Genomic DNA, 22,010 nt, shown 5'->3' with positions numbered 1-22,010 from the left:
TGGAGGAGCAGTGGTCAGCAGTGTGTGATGTGTATGGAGGAGCAGTGGTCAGCAGTGTGTGATGTGTATGGAGGAGCAGTGGTCAGCAGTGTGATGTGTATGGAGGAGGAGCAGTGGTCAGCAGTGTGTGATGTGTATGGAGGAGCAGTGGTCAGCAGTGTGTGATGTGTATGGAGGAGGAGCAGTGGTCAGCAGTGTGTGATGTGTATGGAGGAGTAGTGGTCAGCAGTGTGTGATGTGTATGGAGGAGGGGCAGTGGTCAGCAGTGTGTGATGTGTATGGAGGAGCAGTGGTCAGCAGTGTGTGATGTGTATGGAGGAGCAGTGGTCAGCAGTGTGTGATGTGTATGGAGGAGGGGCAGTGGTCAGCAGTGTGTGATGTGTATGGAGGAGCAGTGGTCAGCAGTGTGATGTGTATGGAGGAGCAGTGGTCAGCAGTGTGTGATGTGTATGGAGGAGGAGCAGTGGTCAGCAGTGTGTGACGTGTATGGAGGAGGAGCAGTGGTCAGCAGTGTGATGTGTATGGAGGAGGGGCAGTGGTCAGCAGTGTGTGATGTGTATGGAGGAGGAGCAGTGGTCAGCAGTGTGTGATGTGTATGGAGGAGGGGCAGTGGTCAGCAGTGTGATGTGTATAGAGGAGGAGCAGTGGTCAGCAGTGTGTGATGTGTATGGAGGAGGAGCAGTGGTCAGCAGTGTGTGATGTGTATGGAGGAGCAGTGGTCAGCAGTGTGTGATGTGTATGGAGGAGCAGTGGTCAGCAGTGTGATGTGTATGGAGGGGCAGTGGTCAGCAGTGTGTGCTGTGTATGGAGGAGCAGTGGTCAGCAGTGTGATGTGTATGGAGGAGCAGTGGTCAGCAGTGTGATGTGTATAGAGGAGGAGCAGTGGTCAGCAGTGTGATGTGTATGGAGGAGGAGCAGTGGTCAGCAGTGTGTGATGTGTATGGAGGAGGAGCAGTGGTCAGCAGTGTGTGATGTGTATGGAGGAGTAGTGGTCAGCAGTGTGTGATGTGTATAGAGGAGCAGTGGTCAGCAGTGTGTGATGTGTATGGAGGCGGAGCAGTGGTCAGCAGTGTGTGATGTGTATGGAGGAGGAGCAGTGGTCAGCAGTGTGTGATGTGTATGGAGGAGGAGCAGTGGTCAGCAGTGTGTGATGTGTATGGAGGAGGAGCAGTGGTCAGCAGTGTGATGTGTATGTAGGAGGGGCAGTGGTCAGCAGTGTGATGTGTATGGAGGAGGAGCAGTGGTCAGCAGTGTGATGTGTATGGAGGAGGGGCAGTGGTCAGCAGTGTGTGATGTGTATGGAGGAGGAGCAGTGGTCAGCAGTGTGATGTGTATAGAGGAGGAGCAGTGGTCAGCAGTGTGATGTGTATGTAGGAGGGGCAGTGGTCAGCAGTGTGATGTGTATGGAGGAGGAGCAGTGGTCAGCAGTGTGATGTGTATGGAGGAGGGGCAGTGGTCAGCAGTGTGTGATGTGTATGGAGGAGGAGCAGTGGTCAGCAGTGTGTGATGTGTATGGAGGAGGGACAGTGGTCAGCAGTGTGTGATGTGTATGGAGGAGCAGTGGTCAGCAGTGTGTGATGTGTATGGAGGAGGAGCAGTGGTCAGCAGTGTGTGATGTGTATGGAGGAGCAGTGGTCAGCAGTGTGTGATGTGTATGGAGGAGCAGTGGTCAGCAGTGTGTGATGTGTATGGAGGAGCAGTGGTCAGCAGTGTGTGATGTGTATGGAGGAGCAGTGGTCAGCAGTGTGTGATGTGTATGGAGGAGGGGCAGTGGTCAGCAGTGTGTGATGTGTATGGAGGAGCAGTGGTCAGCAGTGTGTGATGTGTATGGAGGAGCAGTGGTTAGCAGTGTGTGATGTGTATGGAGGAGCAGTGGTCAGCAGTGTGTGATGTGTATGGAGGAGGGGCAGTGGTCAGCAGTGTGATGTGTATGGAGGAGGGGCAGTGGTCAGCAGTGTGTGACGTGTATGGAGGAGGAGCAGTGGTCAGCAGTGTGTGACGTGTATGGAGGAGGAGCAGTGGTCAGCAGTGTGTGATGTGTATGCAGGAGCAGTGGTCAGCAGTGTGTGATGTGTATGGAGGAGGAGCAGTGGTCAGCAGTGTGTGATGTATATGGAGGAGGAGCAGTGGTCAGCAGTGTGTGATGTGTATGGAGGAGGAGCAGTGGTCAGCAGTGTGTGATGTGTATGGAGGAGGAGCAGTGGTCAGCAGTGTGTGATGTATATGGAGGAGGAGCAGTGGTCAGCAGTGTGTGATGTGTATGGAGGAGCAGTGGTCAGCAGTGTGTGATGTGTATGGAGGAGGAGCAGTGGTCAGCAGTGTGTGATGTATATGGAGGAGGAGCAGTGGTCAGCAGTGTGTGATGTGTATGGAGGAGGAGCAGTGGTCAGCAGTGTGTGATGTGTATGCAGGAGCAGTGGTCATCAGTGTGATGTGTATGGAGGAGGAGCAGTGGTCAGCAGTGTGTGATGTGTATGGAGGAGGAGCAGTGGTCAGCAGTGTGTGATGTGTATGGAGGAGGAGCAGTGGTCAGCAGTGTGTGATGTGTATGGAGGGGCAGTGGTCAGCAGTGTGATGTGTATGGAGGAGGAGCAGTGGTCAGCAGTGTGTGATGTGTATGGAGGAGGAGCAGTGGTCAGCAGTGTGTGATGTGTATGGAGGAGGAGCAGTGGTCAGCAGTGTGTGATGTGTATGGAGGAGGGACAGTGGTCAGCAGTGTGATGTGTATGGAGGAGGAGCAGTGGTCAGCAGTGTGTGATGTGTATGGAGGAGGAGCAGTGGTCCGCAGTGTGTGATGTGTATGGAGGAGGAGCAGTGGTCAGCAGTGTGTGATGTGTATGGAGGAGGAGCAGTGGTCAGCAGTGTGTGATGTGTATGGAGGAGGAGCAGTGGTCAGCAGTGTGTGATGTGTATGGAGGAGAAGCAGTGGTCAGCAGTGTGTGATGTGTATGGAGGAGTAGTGGTCAGCAGTGTGTGATGTGTATAGAGGAGCAGTGGTCAGCAGTGTGTGATGTGTATGGAGGCGGAGCAGTGGTCAGCAGTGTGTGATGTGTATGGAGGAGGGGCAGTGGTCAGCAGTGTGTGATGTGTATAGAGGAGCAGTGGTCAGCAGTGTGTGATGTGTATGGAGGAGGGGCAGTGGTCAGCAGTGTGTGATGTGTATGGAGGAGGAGCAGTTGTCAGCAGTGTGTGATGTGTATGGAGGAGGAGCAGTGGTCAGCAGTGTGTGATGTGTATGGAGGAGGAGCAGTGGTCAGCAGTGTGATGTGTATGGAGGAGGGGCAGTGGTCAGCAGTGTGTGATGTGTATGGAGGAGCAGTGGTCAGCAGTGTGTGATGTGTATGGAGGGGCAGTGGTCAGCAGTGTGTGATGTGTATGGAGGAGGAGCAGTGGTCAGCAGTGTGTGATGTGTATGGAGGAGGGGCAGTGGTCAGCAGTGTGATGTGTATGGAGGAGGAGCAGTGGTCAGCAGTGTGTGATGTGTATGGAGGAGGGGCAGTGGTCAGCAGTGTGTGATGTGTATGGAGGAGGAGCAGTGGTCAGCAGTGTGATGTGTATGGAGGAGGGGCAGTGGTCAGCAGTGTGATGTGTATGGAGGAGGAGTAGTGGTCAGCAGTGTGTGATGTGTATGGAGGAGGGGCAGTGGTCAGCAGTGTGTGATGTGTATGGAGGAGGAGCAGTGGTCAGCAGTGTGATGTGTATGGAGGAGGGGCAGTGGTCAGCAGTGTGTGATGTGTATGGAGGAGGAGCAGTGGTCAGCAGTGTGTGATGTGTATGGAGGAGCAGTGGTCAGCAGTGTGTGATGTGTATGGAGGAGCAGTGGTCAGCAGTGTGATGTGTATGGAGGGGCAGTGGTCAGCAGTGTGATGTGTATAGAGGAGGAGCAGTGGTCAGCAGTGTGTGATGTGTATGGAGGAGGGGCAGTGGTCAGCAGTGTGTGATGTGTATGGAGGAGGAGCAGTGGTCAGCAGTGTGTGATGTGTATGGAGGAGGGGCAGTGGTCAGCAGTGTGTGACGTGTATGGAGGAGGGGCAGTGGTCAGCAGTGTGTGATGTGTATGGAGGAGGGGCAGTGGTCAGCAGTGTGTGATGTGTATGGAGGAGGAGCAGTGGTCAGCAGTGTGTGATGTGTATGGAGGAGGAGCAGTGGTCAGCAGTGTGTGATGTGTATGGAGGAGTGGCAGTGGTCAGCAGTGTGTGATGTGTATGCAGGAGCAGTGGTCAGCAGTGTGTGATGTGTATGGAGGAGGAGCAGTGGTCAGCAGTGTGTGATGTGTATGAAGGAGTGGCAGTGGTCAGCAGTGTGATGTGTATGGAGTAGTTGTACACAGTATCCGTGTTGGTCACCTCTGTGCTCTCTTTATATACCTTTGCTTCCCATGCAGTGAGTGCTGTAGATATATAGAAGCTATAATATTATATGAAATAACAATACTTGGAGTGATAATAGTAATAATATGAATCGGGGCCCATTGTTTGTCCATTTGATGTATTGGCTGCTTGTTGAATGAGTCAGTAAATGCCATAAAACCCACAGGAGACCTGTCTGTTTCTCCATCCCGGACGAGCCCCCAAATCCTTGTAGATAGAACAATATATAGGATGTATTTGTGCTTTGTACATAGATTACGCTTTGCTGGCGGTGCCCAACCTTTGTTTTTATTTGTCTTCACACCCCCGTCGTGACGTCAGGCCACACCCCTCAATGCAAGCCCCCCATAGACTTGCATTGAGGGGGCATGGCCTGATGTCCCGAGAGGACCAGGCCGACCCCCGCAGTGCACTCACAGCATTCGGAACTAAATGTTCCGAACGCAGCCAGAACACTGGCCAGTGGAGTACCCCTTTAAGTTATAATTCTATAATCCTTTTGGGTATATGAGGGTTGTAGTGACGGGTCCTCAGCAGTGGGTGCTGCCCGTCATACATTGGGGTATGGTGGGGGATTCATGTCCGTGGTCTGTGATGTTCTCTGTACTTACGTTGTGTGTTTCTTTTGTGCAGTGGGAAGAGGTAAGTGGCTACGATGAGAACATGAACACCATCCGGACCTACCAGGTGTGCAACGTCTTCGAGTCCAATCAGAACAACTGGCTGAGGACCAAGTACATCCGGCGGCGGGGCGCGCACAGGATCCACGTGGAGATGAAGTTCTCCGTCCGGGACTGTAGCAGCATTCCCAATGTCACCGGGTCCTGTAAAGAGACCTTTAACCTTTATTATTACGAATCGGAAAGTGACTCTGCCACCAAAACCTTCCCCCCCTGGATGGAGACGCCTTGGGCCAAGGTGGACACCATAGCGGCTGATGAGAGCTTCTCCCAGGTGGATCTGGGGGGCCGTGTCATGAAGATTAACACCGAGGTGCGAAGTTTTGGCCCCGTTTCAAAGAATGGTTTTTACCTGGCCTTCCAGGATTATGGCGGTTGTATGTCTCTTATTGCCGTGCGGGTTTATTACCGGAAGTGTCCGCGGATTATTCAGAATGGCGCAGTGTTTCAGGAAACCTTGTCTGGGGCGGAGAGCACGTCTTTGGTGGCAGCTCGAGGGAGTTGTATACCCAACGCGGAGGAGGTAGATGTCCCCATCAAACTGTACTGTAATGGAGATGGAGAGTGGCTGGTGCCCATTGGCCGCTGTATGTGTAAAGCTGGGTACGAGTCTGCGGAGAACGGCACCGTGTGCAGAGGTAAATATACACGTCTTCTACGAGGATTACATGTGTTATATCAGGGGGTGTATGTTCTATATATGTGGGGATATGGGGGTGTATATTCTATATATGTTGGGATATGGGGGTGTATATTCTATATATAAGTGGGGATATGGGGGTGTATATTCTATATATATGTGGGGATATGGGGGTGTATATTCTATATATGTTTGGGGATATGGGGGTGTATGTTCTATATATGTGGGGATATGGGGGTGTATATTCTATATATGTGGGGATATGGGGGTGTATGTTCTATATATGTGGGGATATGGGGGTGTATATTCTATATATGTGGGGATATGGGGGTGTATATTCTATATATGTGGGGATATGGGGGTGTATATTCTATATATGTGGGGATATGGGAGTGTATATTCTATATATGTGGGGATATGGGGGTGTATATTATATATATATGTGGGGATATGGGGTGTATATTCTATATATGTGGGGATATGGGGTGTATATTCTATATATGTGGGGATATGGGATGTATATTCTATATATGTGGGGATATGGGGTGTATATTCTATATATGTGGGGATATGGGGTGTATATTCTATATATGTGGGGATATGGGGTGTATATTCTATATATGTGGGGATATGGGGTGTATATTCTATATATGTGGGGATATGGGATGTATATTCTATATATGTGGGGATATGGGGTGTATATTCTATATATGTGGGGATATGGGGTGTATATTCTATATATCGGGGTGTATATTCTATATATGTGGGGATATGGGGGTGTATATTCTAAGATATGTGGGTGTATATTCTATATATGTGGGGATATGGGGTGTATATTCTATATATGTGGGGGATATGGGGTGTATATTCTATATATGGGGGTGTATATTCTATATATGTGGGGATGATGGGGTGTATATTCTATATATGTGGGGATATGGGGTGTATATTCTATATATGGGGGTGTATATTCTATATATGTGGGGATGATGGGGTGTATATTCTATATATGTGGGGATATGGGGTGTATATTCTATATATGGGGGTGTATATTCTATATATGTGGGGATATGGGGTGTATATTCTATATATGGGGGTGTATATTCTATATATGTGGGGATGATGGGGTGTATATTCTATATATGTGGGGATATGGGGTGTATATTCTATATATGGGGGTGTATATTCTATATATGTGGGGATGATGGGGTGTATATTCTATATATGGGGGTGTATATTCTATACATGTGGGGATATGGGGTGTATATCACTTATGGGGTAATATATTACATGGAGAATTTGGGGTAGTGTATATATTACATATCTGGTAGTATATTATGTGGGGGATATGAGCGATTTAATATATATGGGGGTGTATATTACACATATGGTAATATATTACATAGAGTATATCAAGGAGAATATATTAAACATGCAGTAGAATATTAAATGGATTATATGAGAGAGTCTATATAATATGTATGTGGGGATATGCGGGTGTATGTTACATATAGTTACATAGTTACATAGTTAGTACGGTCGAAAAAAGACATATGTCCATCAAGTTCAACCAGGGAATTAAGGGGTAGGGGTGTGGCGCGATATTGAGGAAGGGATGAGATTTTATATTTCTTCATAAGCATTAATCTTATTTTGTTCCAGGAATGTATCTAATCCTGTTTTAAAGCTGTTAATTGTTCCTGCTGTGACCAGTTCCTGAGGTAGACTGTTCCATAAGTTCACAGTTCTCATGGTAAAGAAGGCGTGTCGCCCCTTGAGACTAAACTTTTTCTTCTCCAGACGGAGGGAGTGCCCCCTCGTCCTTTGGGGGGGTTTAACCTGGAACAGTTTTTCTCCATATTTTTTGTATGGGCCATTTATATACTTATATACGTTTATCATATCCCCCCTTAAACGTCTCTTCTCAAGACTAAACAATTGTAACTCCTTTAATCGCTCCTCATAGCTAAGATGTTCCATGCCCCATATTAGTTTAGTCGCTCGTCTCTGCACCCTTTCCAACTCCGCAGTGTCCCTTTTATGGACAGGTGCCCAAAACTGAACAGCATATTCCAGGTAAGGCCGTACCAATGATTTATAAAGGGGGATTATTATGTCCCTGTCCCTTGAGTCCATGCCTCTTTTGATACATGACAATATCCTGCCGGCTTTGGAAGCAGCAGCCTGACATTGCATGTTATTCTGTAGTCTGTGATCTACAAGTCACCCAGATCCTTCTCTACCAGTGACTCTGCCAGTTTAATCCCCCCTAAGACATACGATGCTGCAGGTTATTAGTACCCAGATGCATAACTTTACATTTATCCACATTGAACCTCATTTGCCAAGTGGATGCCCAGACACTTAGTCTATCCAAGTCATCTTGTAACTTATGCACATCCTCTATAGACTGTACCGTGCTACAAAGCTTGGTGTCATCTGCAAAGATAGAAACAGAGCTGTTATTACCATCCTCTATATACCCAGCCCCCCTCTATATACACAGCCCCCCCTCTATATACACATCCTCTATAGACTGTACTGTGCTACAAAGCTTGGTGTCATCTGCAAAGATAGAAACAGAGCTGTTAATACCGTCCTCTATATCATTAATAAATAAATTAAACAACAGCGGGCCCAGTACTGAACCTTGGGGTACACCACTAATAACCGGGGACCAATCAGAGTACGAATCATTGACCACCACTCTCTGGGTACGATCCATGAGCCAGTGTTCAATCCAGTTACAAACTAAAATTTCCAAACCCAAAGACCTTAACTTACCTGTCAGACGTCTATGAGGGACAGTATCAAATGCTTTAGCAAAATCCAGAAACACTATATCCACAGCCATTCCTCTATATACACAGCCCCCTCTATATACACAGCCCCCCCCCCTCTATATACACAGCCCCCCTCTATATCCACAGCCATTCCTCTGTCAAGGCTTCTACTCACCTCTTCATAAAAGCAAATTAGATTGGTTTGACAACTTCTATCCTTAGTAAACCCATGCTGGCTATCACTTATAATACAATTATCCCCTATGTATTCCTGTATGTAATCCCTTATAAGTCCTTCAAACAATTTACCCACAATGCACGTTAAACTTACCGGTCTATAGTTTCCTGGGGAAGACCTAGAGCCCTTTTTGAAGATTGGCACCACATTCGCCTTGCGCCAGTCCCTTGGCACAATACCAGACACCAGAGAATCTCTAAATATCATGAACAGGGGTACAGATATTACTGAACTTACCTCTCTAAGAACTCTTGGGTGTAGTCCATCCGGTCCTGGGGATTTGCTTACATTTATATCACTTAACTTACCTTGTACCATCTCTACATTAAGCCAGTTCAGTACATTACATGATGTGTTACCAGCACTGACCTGGCCAATGTCAGCTCCTTCTTCCATAGTGTATACAGAACTAAAGAACCCATTCAGTAGCTTCGCCTTCTCTTGATCGCCTGTGACAACCTCCCCATTATCATTATTAAGGGGTCCTACATGCTCTGTCCTTGGTTTTTTTGCATTTATATGTCTAAAAAAATATTTAGGATTAGTTTTGCTTTCTTTAGCCACCTGTCTCTCATTTTGAATTTTTGCTGTTTTTATTACATTTTTACAGATTTTATTAAGCTCCTTGTACTGTTTAAATGTTATAGCTGACCCATCAGATTTGTATTTTTTGAAGGCAATTTTTTTGTTGTTTATTGCTCTTTTAACCTCATGTGTCAGCCATGTAGGATTTAGTTTTAATGGTTTATATTTGTTCCCCTTTGGTATATATTTAGCTGTATAGTTATTTAGAGTTGATTTAAAGATGTCCCATTTACCTTCTGTATCAGTATTTGAGAACACCTCCCCCCAGTCTATGTCCTGTAGTGCAGCCCTCAGCCCAGGGAAATTTGCCTTTTTAAAGTTATATGTTTTTGCCTTCCCCGCCTGTCTTTGTTTTCTACATTTTAAGTCAAAAGTAACTATATTGTGGTCGCTATTCCCAAGGTTTTCCCGCACAGTTACATTACCAACCAGCTCTGCGTTGTTGGAAATGATCAGATCCCACAAGGCATCACTTCTTGTTGGGTCCTCCACAAACTGGCCCATAAAATTATCCTGCAATAAATTTAGGAATTGTCGCCCCTTTGTAGTTTTAGCCAACCCCGGACCCCAATCTATATCTGGATAGTTAAAATCTCCCATTATTACCACTGTACCTGCCCGGGCGGCCCTCTCTATTTGTTTATGAAGCTGAACTTCTATCTCTTCAGTGATATTAGGGGGTCTATAGATTACACCAAGAATTATTTTTTCAGTATTTCCCTCCTCTTGTAATTCTACCCACAATGATTCCACATCCTCAGAATCATCACACACTATGGCATCGTTCACACTGACTTTCATACCACTTCTTACATACAGACAGACTCCACCACCTTTTCTGTTCATTCTATCCTTGGGGAACAATGTAAACCCCTGCAGATTGACAGCCCAGTCATGCGAGGAGTCCAGCCATGTCTCAGTGACCCCAACTATATCACCAGCCATGTCTCAGTGACCCCAACTATATCACCAGCCATGTCTCAGTGACCCCAACTAGATCAAAAGCCATGTCTCAGTGACCCCAACTATATCACCAGCCATGTCTCAGTGACCCCAACTATATCACCAGCCATGTCTCAGTGACCCCAACTATATCAATATGTTCCTCCAGTATCAAGGCCTCAAGCTCCCCCATTTTATTTGCTAGGCTTCTGGCATTTGTGAACATACACTTTACATTTCCATCCTTTATGTTATTGGGGTTAATGGGATTCAAGGGTGTAAGTTTTATTTTCCTATGAAGCCTATTCCTATTAACTATTCTAACCCCTCCCTCCGCTCCACCCCCAGGTACATTTATAATTCCCACCTCTCTATCTACACTATCTTCCCCCTCTTTGCTGTAGGTTCCCTCCCCCCAAGTCCCTAGTTTAAACACTCCTCCACCCTTCTAGCCATCTTCTCCCCAAGCACAGCTGCACCCTCCCCATTGAGGTGCAGCCCGTCCCTACGGTAGAGCCGGTAACCGACAACGAAGTCAGCCCAGTTCTCCATGAACCCAAACCCTTCCTTCCTACACCAGCTTCTGAGCCACTTGTTTACCTCCCTGATCTCCCGCTGCCTCTCTGGTGCGGCTCGTGGCACAGGTAATATTTCAGAAAATATTACCTTGGAGGTCCTTGCCTTAAGCTTGCGGCCTAAGTCCCTGAAATCATTTTTAAGGACACTCCACCTACCTCTTACTTTGTCATTGGTGCCAATATGTACCATGACTGCTGGGTCCTCTCCAGCCCCGCCCAACAACCTGTCAACCCGATCCGCGATGTGCCGAACTCGTGCGCCAGGCAGACAACACACTGTTCGGCGATCCCGGTCTTTGTGACAGATTGCCCTGTCTGTCCCCCTAATAATATATATTACATGGAGAATATGAGGGAATGTATATTACATATGTGTTAGTGTATTGTATGTGGGGATATGAGCAGTGTATTTTACACATAATATATTACATGAAGAATATGAGTGGGTGTATGTATTACATATGTGGTAGTATATTATATGTGGCGATATGAGGGTGTATATTACATATGTGGTAATATATTACATGGAGAATACGGGGTAGTGTATATTATACATGCGGTAGGATATTTATAATATGAGGGGGTGTATATATTATGTATATGGTAGTAAATTTATATGTGGGGATATGAGGGTGTATATTACACATGTGGTAATATATTACATGGAGAATACGGGGTAGTGTATATTATACATGCGGTAGAATATTATATTTATAATATGAGGGGGTGTATATATTATGTATGTGGTAGTAAATTTATATGTGGGGATATGAGGGTGTATATTAAACGTGTGATAATATATTATATATATTATATGCATGTGGTAGTGTAGTGTATTATATGTGGGGAAATGAGCAGTGTATTTTACACGTGCTAATATATTACATGAAGAATATGAGGGGGTGTATGTATTACATGTGGATGTATATTACACGTGCTAATATATTACATGAACATAATATTATACATGCGGCCGAATATTACATTCTTTGAATATGAGGGTGTGTGTATGTAGATATATGTGGTATTTTGTTATATTTGGGAAGGTTTTTTATATTTGTGGCATATATACTGTATTACATGGGGAAGGAGTTGGTGCATTTATTATGTTTGCGGTACTATATTTTTCTTCTAGATATTTTTTCTGTACTTTATATGTAGTAGTAGATTACATGGAGGCACTTAGGAGTGTATATTATATATGTAATATTATATTATATGAGAGTTTATATTATATGAAAAATATGTATATATGTATAGGGGTGTGTGTTATATATTGGGTAGCATATTATCCGAGATATATGAGGTGGTGTATATTACATATGTGATATTTTATTACATGAAACATATGAGGAGAATGTATATGACAGTATATTATATGAAGGACAAGTTATTATACAAGTGATTGTATATTATATGGAGGATTTTAGGTAGTATATTATGTGGAGAATATGAGGGGGTGTATGTAATATGTAAGGAATTGTTTATTACATAGAAGATATGAGGCTGTATATTTGTGATTAGTATATAAAGGATATGGGGGGGTGTATATTATATTACGGGGTCATTATAAGGGTCATTTGTTTATACTATATAAAGGATTGCATGTTATATGGAGAATATATAAAGGAGTTTATTATATTGGTAATTTATATACGGTACTATATGGAGGATGTAAGGACGTTTATATTATAATTAAAATAAAGCTTTTTTTGGGGTGTTGCCATAATCGCTTTTTATATTTAAAAATATAAAATGCTACCTCATATATAATATACATCCTATTACATACTACCTCATATATAAAATACACCCCATTATATACTACCTCATATATAATATACATCCCATTATATACTACCTCATATATAATATACACCCCATTATATACTACCTCATATATAAAATACACCCCATTATATACTACCCCATATATAATATACATCCCATTATATACTACCCCATATATAATATACATCCCATTATATACTACCTCATATATAATATACACCCCATTATATACTACCTCATATATAAAATACACCCCATTATATACTACCCCATATATAATATACATCCCATTATATACTACCTCATATATAATATACATCCCATTATATACTACCTCATATATAATATACACCCCATTATATACTACCTCATATATAAAATACACCCCATTATATACTACCCCATATATAATATACATCCCATTATATACTACCTCATATATAATATACACCCCATTATATACTACCTCATATATAATATACACCCCATTATATACTACCTCATATATAATATACACCCCATTATATACTACCTCCTATATAAAATACACCCCATTATATACTACCTCATATATAATATACACCCCATTATATACTACCTCATATATAATATACACCCCATTATATATTACCTCATATATAATATACACCCCATTATATACTACCTCATATAATATACACCCCATTATATACTACCTCATATATAATATACACCCCATTATATACTACCTCATATATAATATACGCTCCCATTATATACTACCTCATATATAATATACACCCCATTATATACTTCCTCATATATAATATATACCCCATTATATACTTCCTCATATATAATATACACCCCATTATATACTACCTCATATATAATATACACCCCATTATATACTACCTCATATATAATATACATCCCATTATATACTACCTCATATATAATATACATCCCATTATTTACTACCTCATATATAATATACACCCCATTATATACTACCTCATATATAATATACACCCCATTATATACTACCTCATATATAATATACATCCCATTATATACTACCTCATATATAATATCCACCCCATTATATACTTCCTCATATATAATATACATCCCATTATATACTACCTCATATATAATATACATCCCATTATATACCACCTCATATATAATATACACCCCATTATATACTACCTCATATATAATATACACCCCATTATATACTACCTCATATATAATATACATCCCATTATATACTATCTCATATATAATATACACCCCATTATATACTACCTCATATATAATATACATCCCATTATATACTACCTCATATATAATATACACTCCATTATATACTACCCCATATATAATATCCACCCCATTATATACTTCCTCATAGATAATATACACCCCATTATATACTACCTCATATATAATATACATCCCATTATATACTACCTCATAGATAATATACACCCCATTATATACTATCTCATATATAATATACACCCCATTATATACTACCTCATATATAATATACACCCCATTATATACTACCTCATATATAATATACATCCCATTATATACTACCTCATAGATAATATACACCCCATTATATACTATCTCATATATAATATACACCCCATTATATACTATCTCATATATAATATACACCCCATTATATACTACCTCATATATAATATACATCCCATTATATACTACCTCATATATAATATACACTCCATTATATACTACCTCATATATAATATACATCCCATTATATACTACCTCATATATAATATACACCCCATTATATACTACCTCATATATAATATACATCCCATTATATACTACCTCATATATAATATACACTCCATTATATACTACCTCATATATAATATACATCCCATTATATACTACCTCATATATAATATACACTCCCTATGTATTCCATATAATATGAAATCACTTATATAATATATACAAACCCCTCATATCCTCCAAATATATTACTTTAGGTCATGTTCAGACTGTAAATATACGGTCATAGTGGGAGATTTACCAAAACCTGTGTAGGGGAAGAGTGGTGCCCATAGCAACCAACCAGATCGCTTCTTTCATTTTTCACAGGTCTGTTTAAAAATGAATCTGATTGGTTGCTATTGGCAACTGCACCACTCTTCCCCTACACAGGTTTTGGTAAATCTCCCCCATAGTCTTTTAACAGACAAAAAAATGGCCACAAAACCGAGCGTAAATAAAAAAAATCCAGTATTTCTTACGCAGTGTGCGCTATATATTATATAAGTGATTTCATATTATATGGAAGACATGGTGGTGTATATTACGTTTGAGGTAATATGCTTACTGAAGGATATAAGGGATGTATATATGATAAGTGATGACATAATATACTGTAGATATGTGGATTTATGTTAAAGGACAACTGCAGCGGTATTACACTTATCCCCTATCCACAGGATAGGGGATAAGTGTTCGATCGCAGGGGTCCGACCGTTGGGACCCCCCACCGCTGATCTCCCTAACGAGGCGCCGCCATAAGTGCTCATGGTGAGCACTAAGGCGCGTAGCGTCGACCTAGAGGTCAACGGTGACTCCCGTCTCCTCCCCGTCCCCATACAGTTCTTTGGGGGATGCGGGGAGGCACGAATGCTGCCTCTCCCATAGAGATGTATGGAGGAGGCGTGCGGGCTGCAACGTCATGCTGCGGCTGGCACGCCCCCTGCACGGGACAGCCGCGGCCCCGTACAGAAGATCACCGGGGGCCCCAGCGTTCGGACCCCCCGCGATCAAACACTTATCCCCTATCTTGAGGATAGGGGATAAGTGTTTGTAACGCTGCAGATGTCCTTTAAGCTTGAGGTAGTACATTGCATAGAGGATATAACATTGCGTATATTATATGGTGGATATGAGGTGGTGTATGTATTATAAAAGTAATTATACAATATGAAAGATATGGGTTGTATGTTATGTTCATAGTAGTGTATTGCATGGAGGATATAATGTGGTTTATATTATTTATGAGGTTGTATATAATAAGGGGGATACAACAGGATGAATATTATAATTAATATACTATATTATATGGAGATCATAAGGTGGTGTATGTATTATAAGTAATTATATAATATATGGAAGATATGGGGGTGTATGTTATGTTTGAAGTAGTATATTGCATGGAGGATACAAGGTTATATATATTATATTAGGGGGGGGGTGTATATGTTATATATGGAGGGGTGTAAGTCTTGGCTACATGTTTTCTATGTGGCTTAGCATCTCTCAGGCTGTAGTATGTGTCCTCTATGTGTAGTGGACATTTCTTGATGATGGGGGTCATAGTGCCCCCGGTTAGTTGGTGATAGCCGTCCTATATCCACGTCATGTGATCGGATATGTGGGGACGGCAGCCGGTGCACACAGCTCCTGTTGGAGCATTTCCATGAACGTTGCTGGCAGCGTCACAGGTCCTGCCCCCCTTACCCACCCACATGGCATTGTCTTATAAAGACATATTCTTTTTTTCTCATCTGATTGTAGAGTTGTTTTTATTCCTGTTTACTTCTATTGGAGGGTATAGCGGGCATGCTGTGTGACCTGTGCTGGGAGGGGAGCTGTGAACAATACCTATGGGAGAGTGTAGTGAGCATGCTCTGTGACCTGTACAGGGAGGGGAGCTGTGACCATCTCTTATGGAGAGTGTAGTGAGCATGCTCTGTGACCTGTACAGGGAGGGGAGCTGTGACCATCTCTTATGGAGAGTGTAGTGAGCATGCTCTGTGACCTGTACAGGGAGGGGAGCTGTGACCATCTCTTATGGAGAGTGTAGTGAGCATGCTCTGTGACCTGTACAGGGAGGGGAGCTGTGACCATCTCTTATTGAGTGTGTAGTGAGCATTCTCTGTGACCTGTACAGGGAGGGGAGCTGTGACCATCTCTTATGGAGAGTGTAGTGAGCATGCTCTGTGACCTGTACAGGGAGGGGATCTATGACCATCTCTTATGGAGTGTGTAGTGAGCATGCTCTGTGACCTGTACAGGGAGGGGATCTATGACCATCTCTTATGGAGTGTGTAGTGAGCATGCTCTGTGACATCACCTATTGACTTCCATGGGTGATGGTGCTTGTTTTCTCGTGTTGGATCCCGTTGTTTTTTCGTACACGTTGCGTCACGAGAGGTGAGGTCGGCCAACGAGCAGTTAAAGAATGTTGTGAAGCAGTGGTCTCCAAACTATGGACCTCCAGCTGTTGCAAAACTACAACTCCCAGCATGCCCGGACAGCCAACGGCTGTAAGTTTCTTGTGTCCTTGTCACTTGGGGTCCATCACATAGCCCCCTCTTAGAGCCAGACCCCCGAAACGCATTCAGTATTTTATCAAATGTTCCCGGGGAGAATGATTAAAGGGGTACTTTGGTGGAAAACTTTGTTTTTTAAATCAACTGGTGCCAGAAAGTTAAACAGATTTGTAAATTGCTTCTATTGAAAAAATCTTAATCCTTCCAGTACTTATTATCTGCTGAATACTACAGAAGAAATTATTTTCTTTTTGGAACCCAGTGCTCTCTGCTGACATCTCTGTCCATTTTAGGAACTGTCCAGAGTAGGCCCATAGCAAACACATGCTGCTCTGGACAGTTCCTAAAATGGACAGAGATGTCAGCAGAGAGCACTGGGTTCCTAAAAGAAAATAGTTTCCTCTTTAGTATTCAGCAGCTAATAAGTACTGGAAGGATTAAGATTTTTTTTAATAGAAGTAATTTACAAATCTGTTTAACTTTCTGGCACCAGTTGATTTAAGAAACAACGTTTTCCACCGGAGTACCCCTTTAACCCCTTGCCTGGCACATTTCGGGGGGATTTTACACCTCTTCAGACTGGCTTCATTTTCTCCACAGGAGACCCCTGGGTGATCATCACTCTGTGGGGTCCATGGACATCTGGTTATGCCGAGTTCCTATTTTTATTGTGCTGTGGGTGATGGGTAATGGAGTTGTGGGGTTGGGACACAGAGAAGTTGGAACATAGGACGTGGGTGAGGGGGTCGGGGTCGGGACACTGGGAGGGCAAGGGTCAGAAATGGGACACAGCGCACACTCACCACCACTGTGCTGCCAGAAGATCTTGTCTATGTGTCTGTTGGATGATATGGGGATTGGTGATCACTATTGGGGAATTTATAGAGATCTGGTGATCACTATTGTGGGGGGCGCTGTGAGGTCAGGTGATTAATATTGGGAAACAGTGAAGTCTTGTGAGTATTATTTGGGGTACAGTAAAGTCAGAGGATCACTATTGTGTTGCACGGTTATGTCCGGTGATTACTATTGTACACTGTGACGTTGAATACTCACTGCAGTGGGTAAAATGAGGTCACTAGATCACTAGTGTAGTGCGCTGTAAGATCAGATGATCACTATTGTGGTGCACGATGAGGTCAGATGATAACTAGTGTAGCGTGCTGAGTGGTCAGATAATCACTAGTGTAGTGCGCTAAATGGTCAGATGATCACTAGTGTAGTGCGCGGAATGGTCAGGTGATCACTAGTGTAGTGCGCTGAATGGTCAGGTGATCACTAGTGTAGTGCGCTGAATGGTCAGGTGATCACTAGTGTAGTGCGCTGAATGGTCAGGTGATCACTAGTGTAGTGCGCTGAAAGGTTATATGATCACTAGTGTAATGCACCGAGAGAGAGGTTAGATGATCACTAGTGTAGTGCGTCCAGACGTCAGATGATCACTAGTGTAGTGCGTCCAGACGTCAGATGATCACTAGTGTAGTGCGCTGAAAGGTCAGATAATCACTATTGTAGTGCGCTGAGAGGTTAGATGATCACTGGTGTAGTGCACTGGGAGGTCAGTTAATCACTAGTGTAGCATACTGAGATGTCAGATGGATCGCTAGTGTAAGTGCGCTGAGAGAGGGAGGTTAGATGATCACTAGTGTAAGTGCGCTGAGAGAGGGAGGTTAGATGATCACTAGTGTAAGTGCGCTGAGAGAGGGAGGTTAGATGATCACTAGTGTAAGTGCGCTGAGAGAGGGAGGTTAGATGATCACTAGTGTAGTGCGCTGAGAGGAGGTTAGATGATCACTAGTGTAGTGCGCTGAGAGAAGGTTAGATGATCACTACTGTAGTGCGATGAGAGGAGGTTAGATGATCACTAGTGTAGTGCGATGAGAGGAGGTTAGATGATCACTAGTGTAGTGCTCTGAGAGAGAGAGAGGTTAGATGATCACTAGTATAAGTGTGCTGAGAGAGGGAGGTTAGATGATCACTAGTATAAGTGCGCTGAGACGAGGTTAGATGATCACTAGTGTAGTGCGCTGAGAGAAGGAGGTTAGATGATCACTAGTGTAGTGCGCTGAGAGAGGGAGGTTAGATGATCACTAGTGTAGTGCGCTGAGAGAGGGAGGTTAGATGATCACTAGTGTAGTGCGCTGAGAGGAGGTTAGATGATCACTACTGTAGTGCGATGAGAGGAGGTTAGATGATCACTAGTGTAGTGCGATGAGAGGAGGTTAGATGATCACTAGTGTAGTGCTCTGAGAGAGAGAGAGGTTAGATGATCACTAGTATAAGTGTGCTGAGAGAGGGAGGTTAGATGATCACTAGTATAAGTGCGCTGAGACGAGGTTAGATGATCACTAGTGTAGTGCGCTGAGAGAAGGAGGTTAGATGATCACTAGTGTAGTGCGCTGAGAGAGGGAGGTTAGATGATCACTACTGTAGTGCGATGAGAGAGAGGTTAGATGATCACTAGTGTAGTGCGCTGAGAGGAGGTTAGATGATCACTAGTGTAAGTGCGCTGAGAGAGAGGTTAGATGATCACTAGTGTAGTGCGCTGAGAGAGGGAGGTTAGATGATCACTAGTGTAAGTGCGCTGAGAGGAGGTTAGATGATCACTAGTGTAGTGCGCTGAGAGAGGGAGGTTAGATGATCACTAGTGTAAGTGCGCTGAGAGGAGGTTAGATGATCACTAGTGTAAGTGCGCTGAGAGAGGGAGGTTAGATGATCACTAGTGTAAGTGCGCTGAGAGAGAGGTTAGATGATCACTAGTGTAGTGCGCTGAGAGAGGGAGGTTAGATGATCACTAGTGTAAGTGCGCTGAGAGAGGGAGGTTAGATGATCACAAGTGTAAGTGCGCTGAGAGAGGGAGGTTAGATGATCACTAGTGTAGTGCGATGAGAGGAGGTTAGATGATCACTAGTGTAGTGCGATGAGAGGAGGTTAGATGATCACTAGTGTAGTGCGATGAGAGGAGGTTATATGATCACTAGTGTAGTGCTCTGAGAGAGAGAGAGGTTAGATGATCACTAGTGTAGTGCGCTGAGAGGAGGTTAGATGATCACTAGTGTAGTGCGATGAGAGGAGGTTAGATGATCACTAGTGTAGTGCGCTGAGAGGAGGTTAGATGATCACTAGTGTAGTGCGATGAGAGGAGGTTAGATGATCACTAGTGTAGTGCTCTGAGAGAGAGGTTAGATGATCACTAGTATAAGTGCGCTGAGACGAGGTTAGATGATCACTAGTGTAGTGCGCTGAGAGAAGGAGGTTAGATGATCACTACTGTAGTGCGATGAGAGAGAGGTTAGATGATCACTAGTGTAGTGCGCTGAGAGGAGGTTAGATGATCACTAGTGTAAGTGCGCTGAGAGAGGGAGGTTAGATGATCACTAGTGTAAGTGCGCTGAGAGAGGGAGGTTAGATGATCACTAGTGTAGTGCGATGAGAGGAGGTTAGATGATCACTAGTGTAGTGCGATGAGAGGAGGTTAGATGATCACTAGTGTAGTGCGATGAGAGGAGGTTAGATGATCACTAGTGTAGTGCGATGAGAGGAGGTTAGATGATCACTAGTGTAGTGCGATGAGAGGAGGTTAGATGATCACTAGTGTAGTGCGATGAGAGGAGGTTAGATGATCACTACTGTAGTGCGATGAGAGGAGGTTAGATGATCACTAGTGTAGTGCGATGAGAGGAGGTTAGATGATCCCTAGTGTAAGTGCGCTGAGAGGAGGTTAGATGATCACTAGTGTAAGTGCGCTGAGAGGAGGTTAGATGATCACTAGTGTAAGTGCGCTGAGAGGAGGTTAGATGATCACTAGTGTAGTGCGCTGAGAGAGGGAGGTTAGATGATCACTAGTGTAGTGCGATGAGAGGAGGTTAGATGATCACTAGTGTAGTGCGATGAGAGGGAGGTTAGATGATCACTAGTATAAGTGCGCTGAGAGAGGGAGGTTAGATGATCACTAGTGTAGTGCGATGAGAGGAGGTTAGATGATCACTAGTGTAGTGCGCTGAGAGGAGGTTAGATGATCACTAGTGTAGTGCGATCAGAGGAGGTTAGATGATCACTAGTGTAGTGCGATGAGAGAGGTTAGATGATCACTAGTATAAGTGCGCTGAGAGGTCAGATGATTATTTTTGGGGAGTACTGTGAATGGAAATGATCACTGTCTTGGGCACAATGAGATCTTGTGATCACTATTGTGGTGCAATGGAGTCCAGGTAATTACTGTTGTGGTGTGCTCTGAGGTCGGATGATCTCTGCCATGAATGTGGTGAGGTCAGGTCATCACTTTTGGGTGTATATTGAGGTTGTGTAATTTTGGTCCGGTGAAAGGTGATGATCACTGTGGGGGCTCATTGTGAGGTCAGATGATCACTGTTGTGAGTGCACTGAAGCCTGATCACTACTGTAGCGAACTGAAGTCTGATGATCACTATTGGGCAAATGATTTGGCATGATGAGAGCTAGTGATCAGTGTGAGGTCAGGTGATCACTGTTGTGGGCACAGTGATGTCAGGTGATCTCTGTTGTGGGCACAGTGAGGTCAGGTGATCTCTGTTGTGGGCACAGTGAGGCCAGGTGATTACTGTTGTGGGCACAGTGAGGCCAGGTGATTACTGTTGTGGGCACAGTGAGGTCAGGTGATTACTGTTGTGGGCACAGTGAAGTCAGGTGATTACTGTTGTGGGCACGGTGAGGCAAGGTGATCTCTGTTGTGGGCACAGTGAGGTCAGGTGATCTCTGTTGTGGGCACAGTGAGGCCAGGTGATTACTGTTGTGGGCACAGTGAGGCCAGGTGATTACTGTTGTGGGCACGGTGAGGTCAGGTGATTACTGTTGTGGGCACGGTGAGGTCAGGGGATCTCTGTTGTGGGCACAGTGAGGTCAGGTGATTACTGTTGTGGGCACGGTGAGGTCAGGTGATTACTGTTGTGGGCACGGTGAGGTCAGGTGATTACTGTTGTGGGCACAGTGAGGTCAGGTGATTACTGTTGTGGGCACAGTGAGGTCAGGTGATTACTGTTGTGGGCACAGTGAGGTCAGGTGATTACTGTTGTGGGCACGGTGAGGTCAGGTGATTACTGTTGTGG

At 44.0% G+C, this 22,010-nt stretch overlaps 1 protein-coding gene across 6 annotated transcripts in view; it reads left to right on the top strand.

Moving 5' to 3' along the window:
• The window catches only part of EPHB2 (EPH receptor B2), a 119,133-nt gene that overhangs the window by 61,665 nt on the left and 35,458 nt on the right, over window positions 1–22,010 (top strand). For all 6 annotated transcript variants that reach the window (XR_008848559.1, XM_056544771.1, XM_056544769.1 and 3 more), the window contains exon 3: window positions 5,004–5,688. Coding sequence is in view for 5 of the 6 variants with exons in the window: in XM_056544771.1 (XP_056400746.1) it covers window positions 5,004–5,688 (685 nt within the window). In the remaining variant the exon portion in view is untranslated. The remainder of the gene's footprint in view (window positions 1–5,003; window positions 5,689–22,010) is intronic.

The sequence above is a fragment of the Hyla sarda genome, chromosome 10 (assembly GCF_029499605.1).
Source record: "Hyla sarda isolate aHylSar1 chromosome 10, aHylSar1.hap1, whole genome shotgun sequence".
Taxonomy (NCBI): domain Eukaryota; kingdom Metazoa; phylum Chordata; class Amphibia; order Anura; family Hylidae; genus Hyla; species Hyla sarda.
The sequence above is the reverse complement of the archived record's forward strand: the minus strand, read 5'-3'. Positions and strand labels throughout refer to the sequence as shown.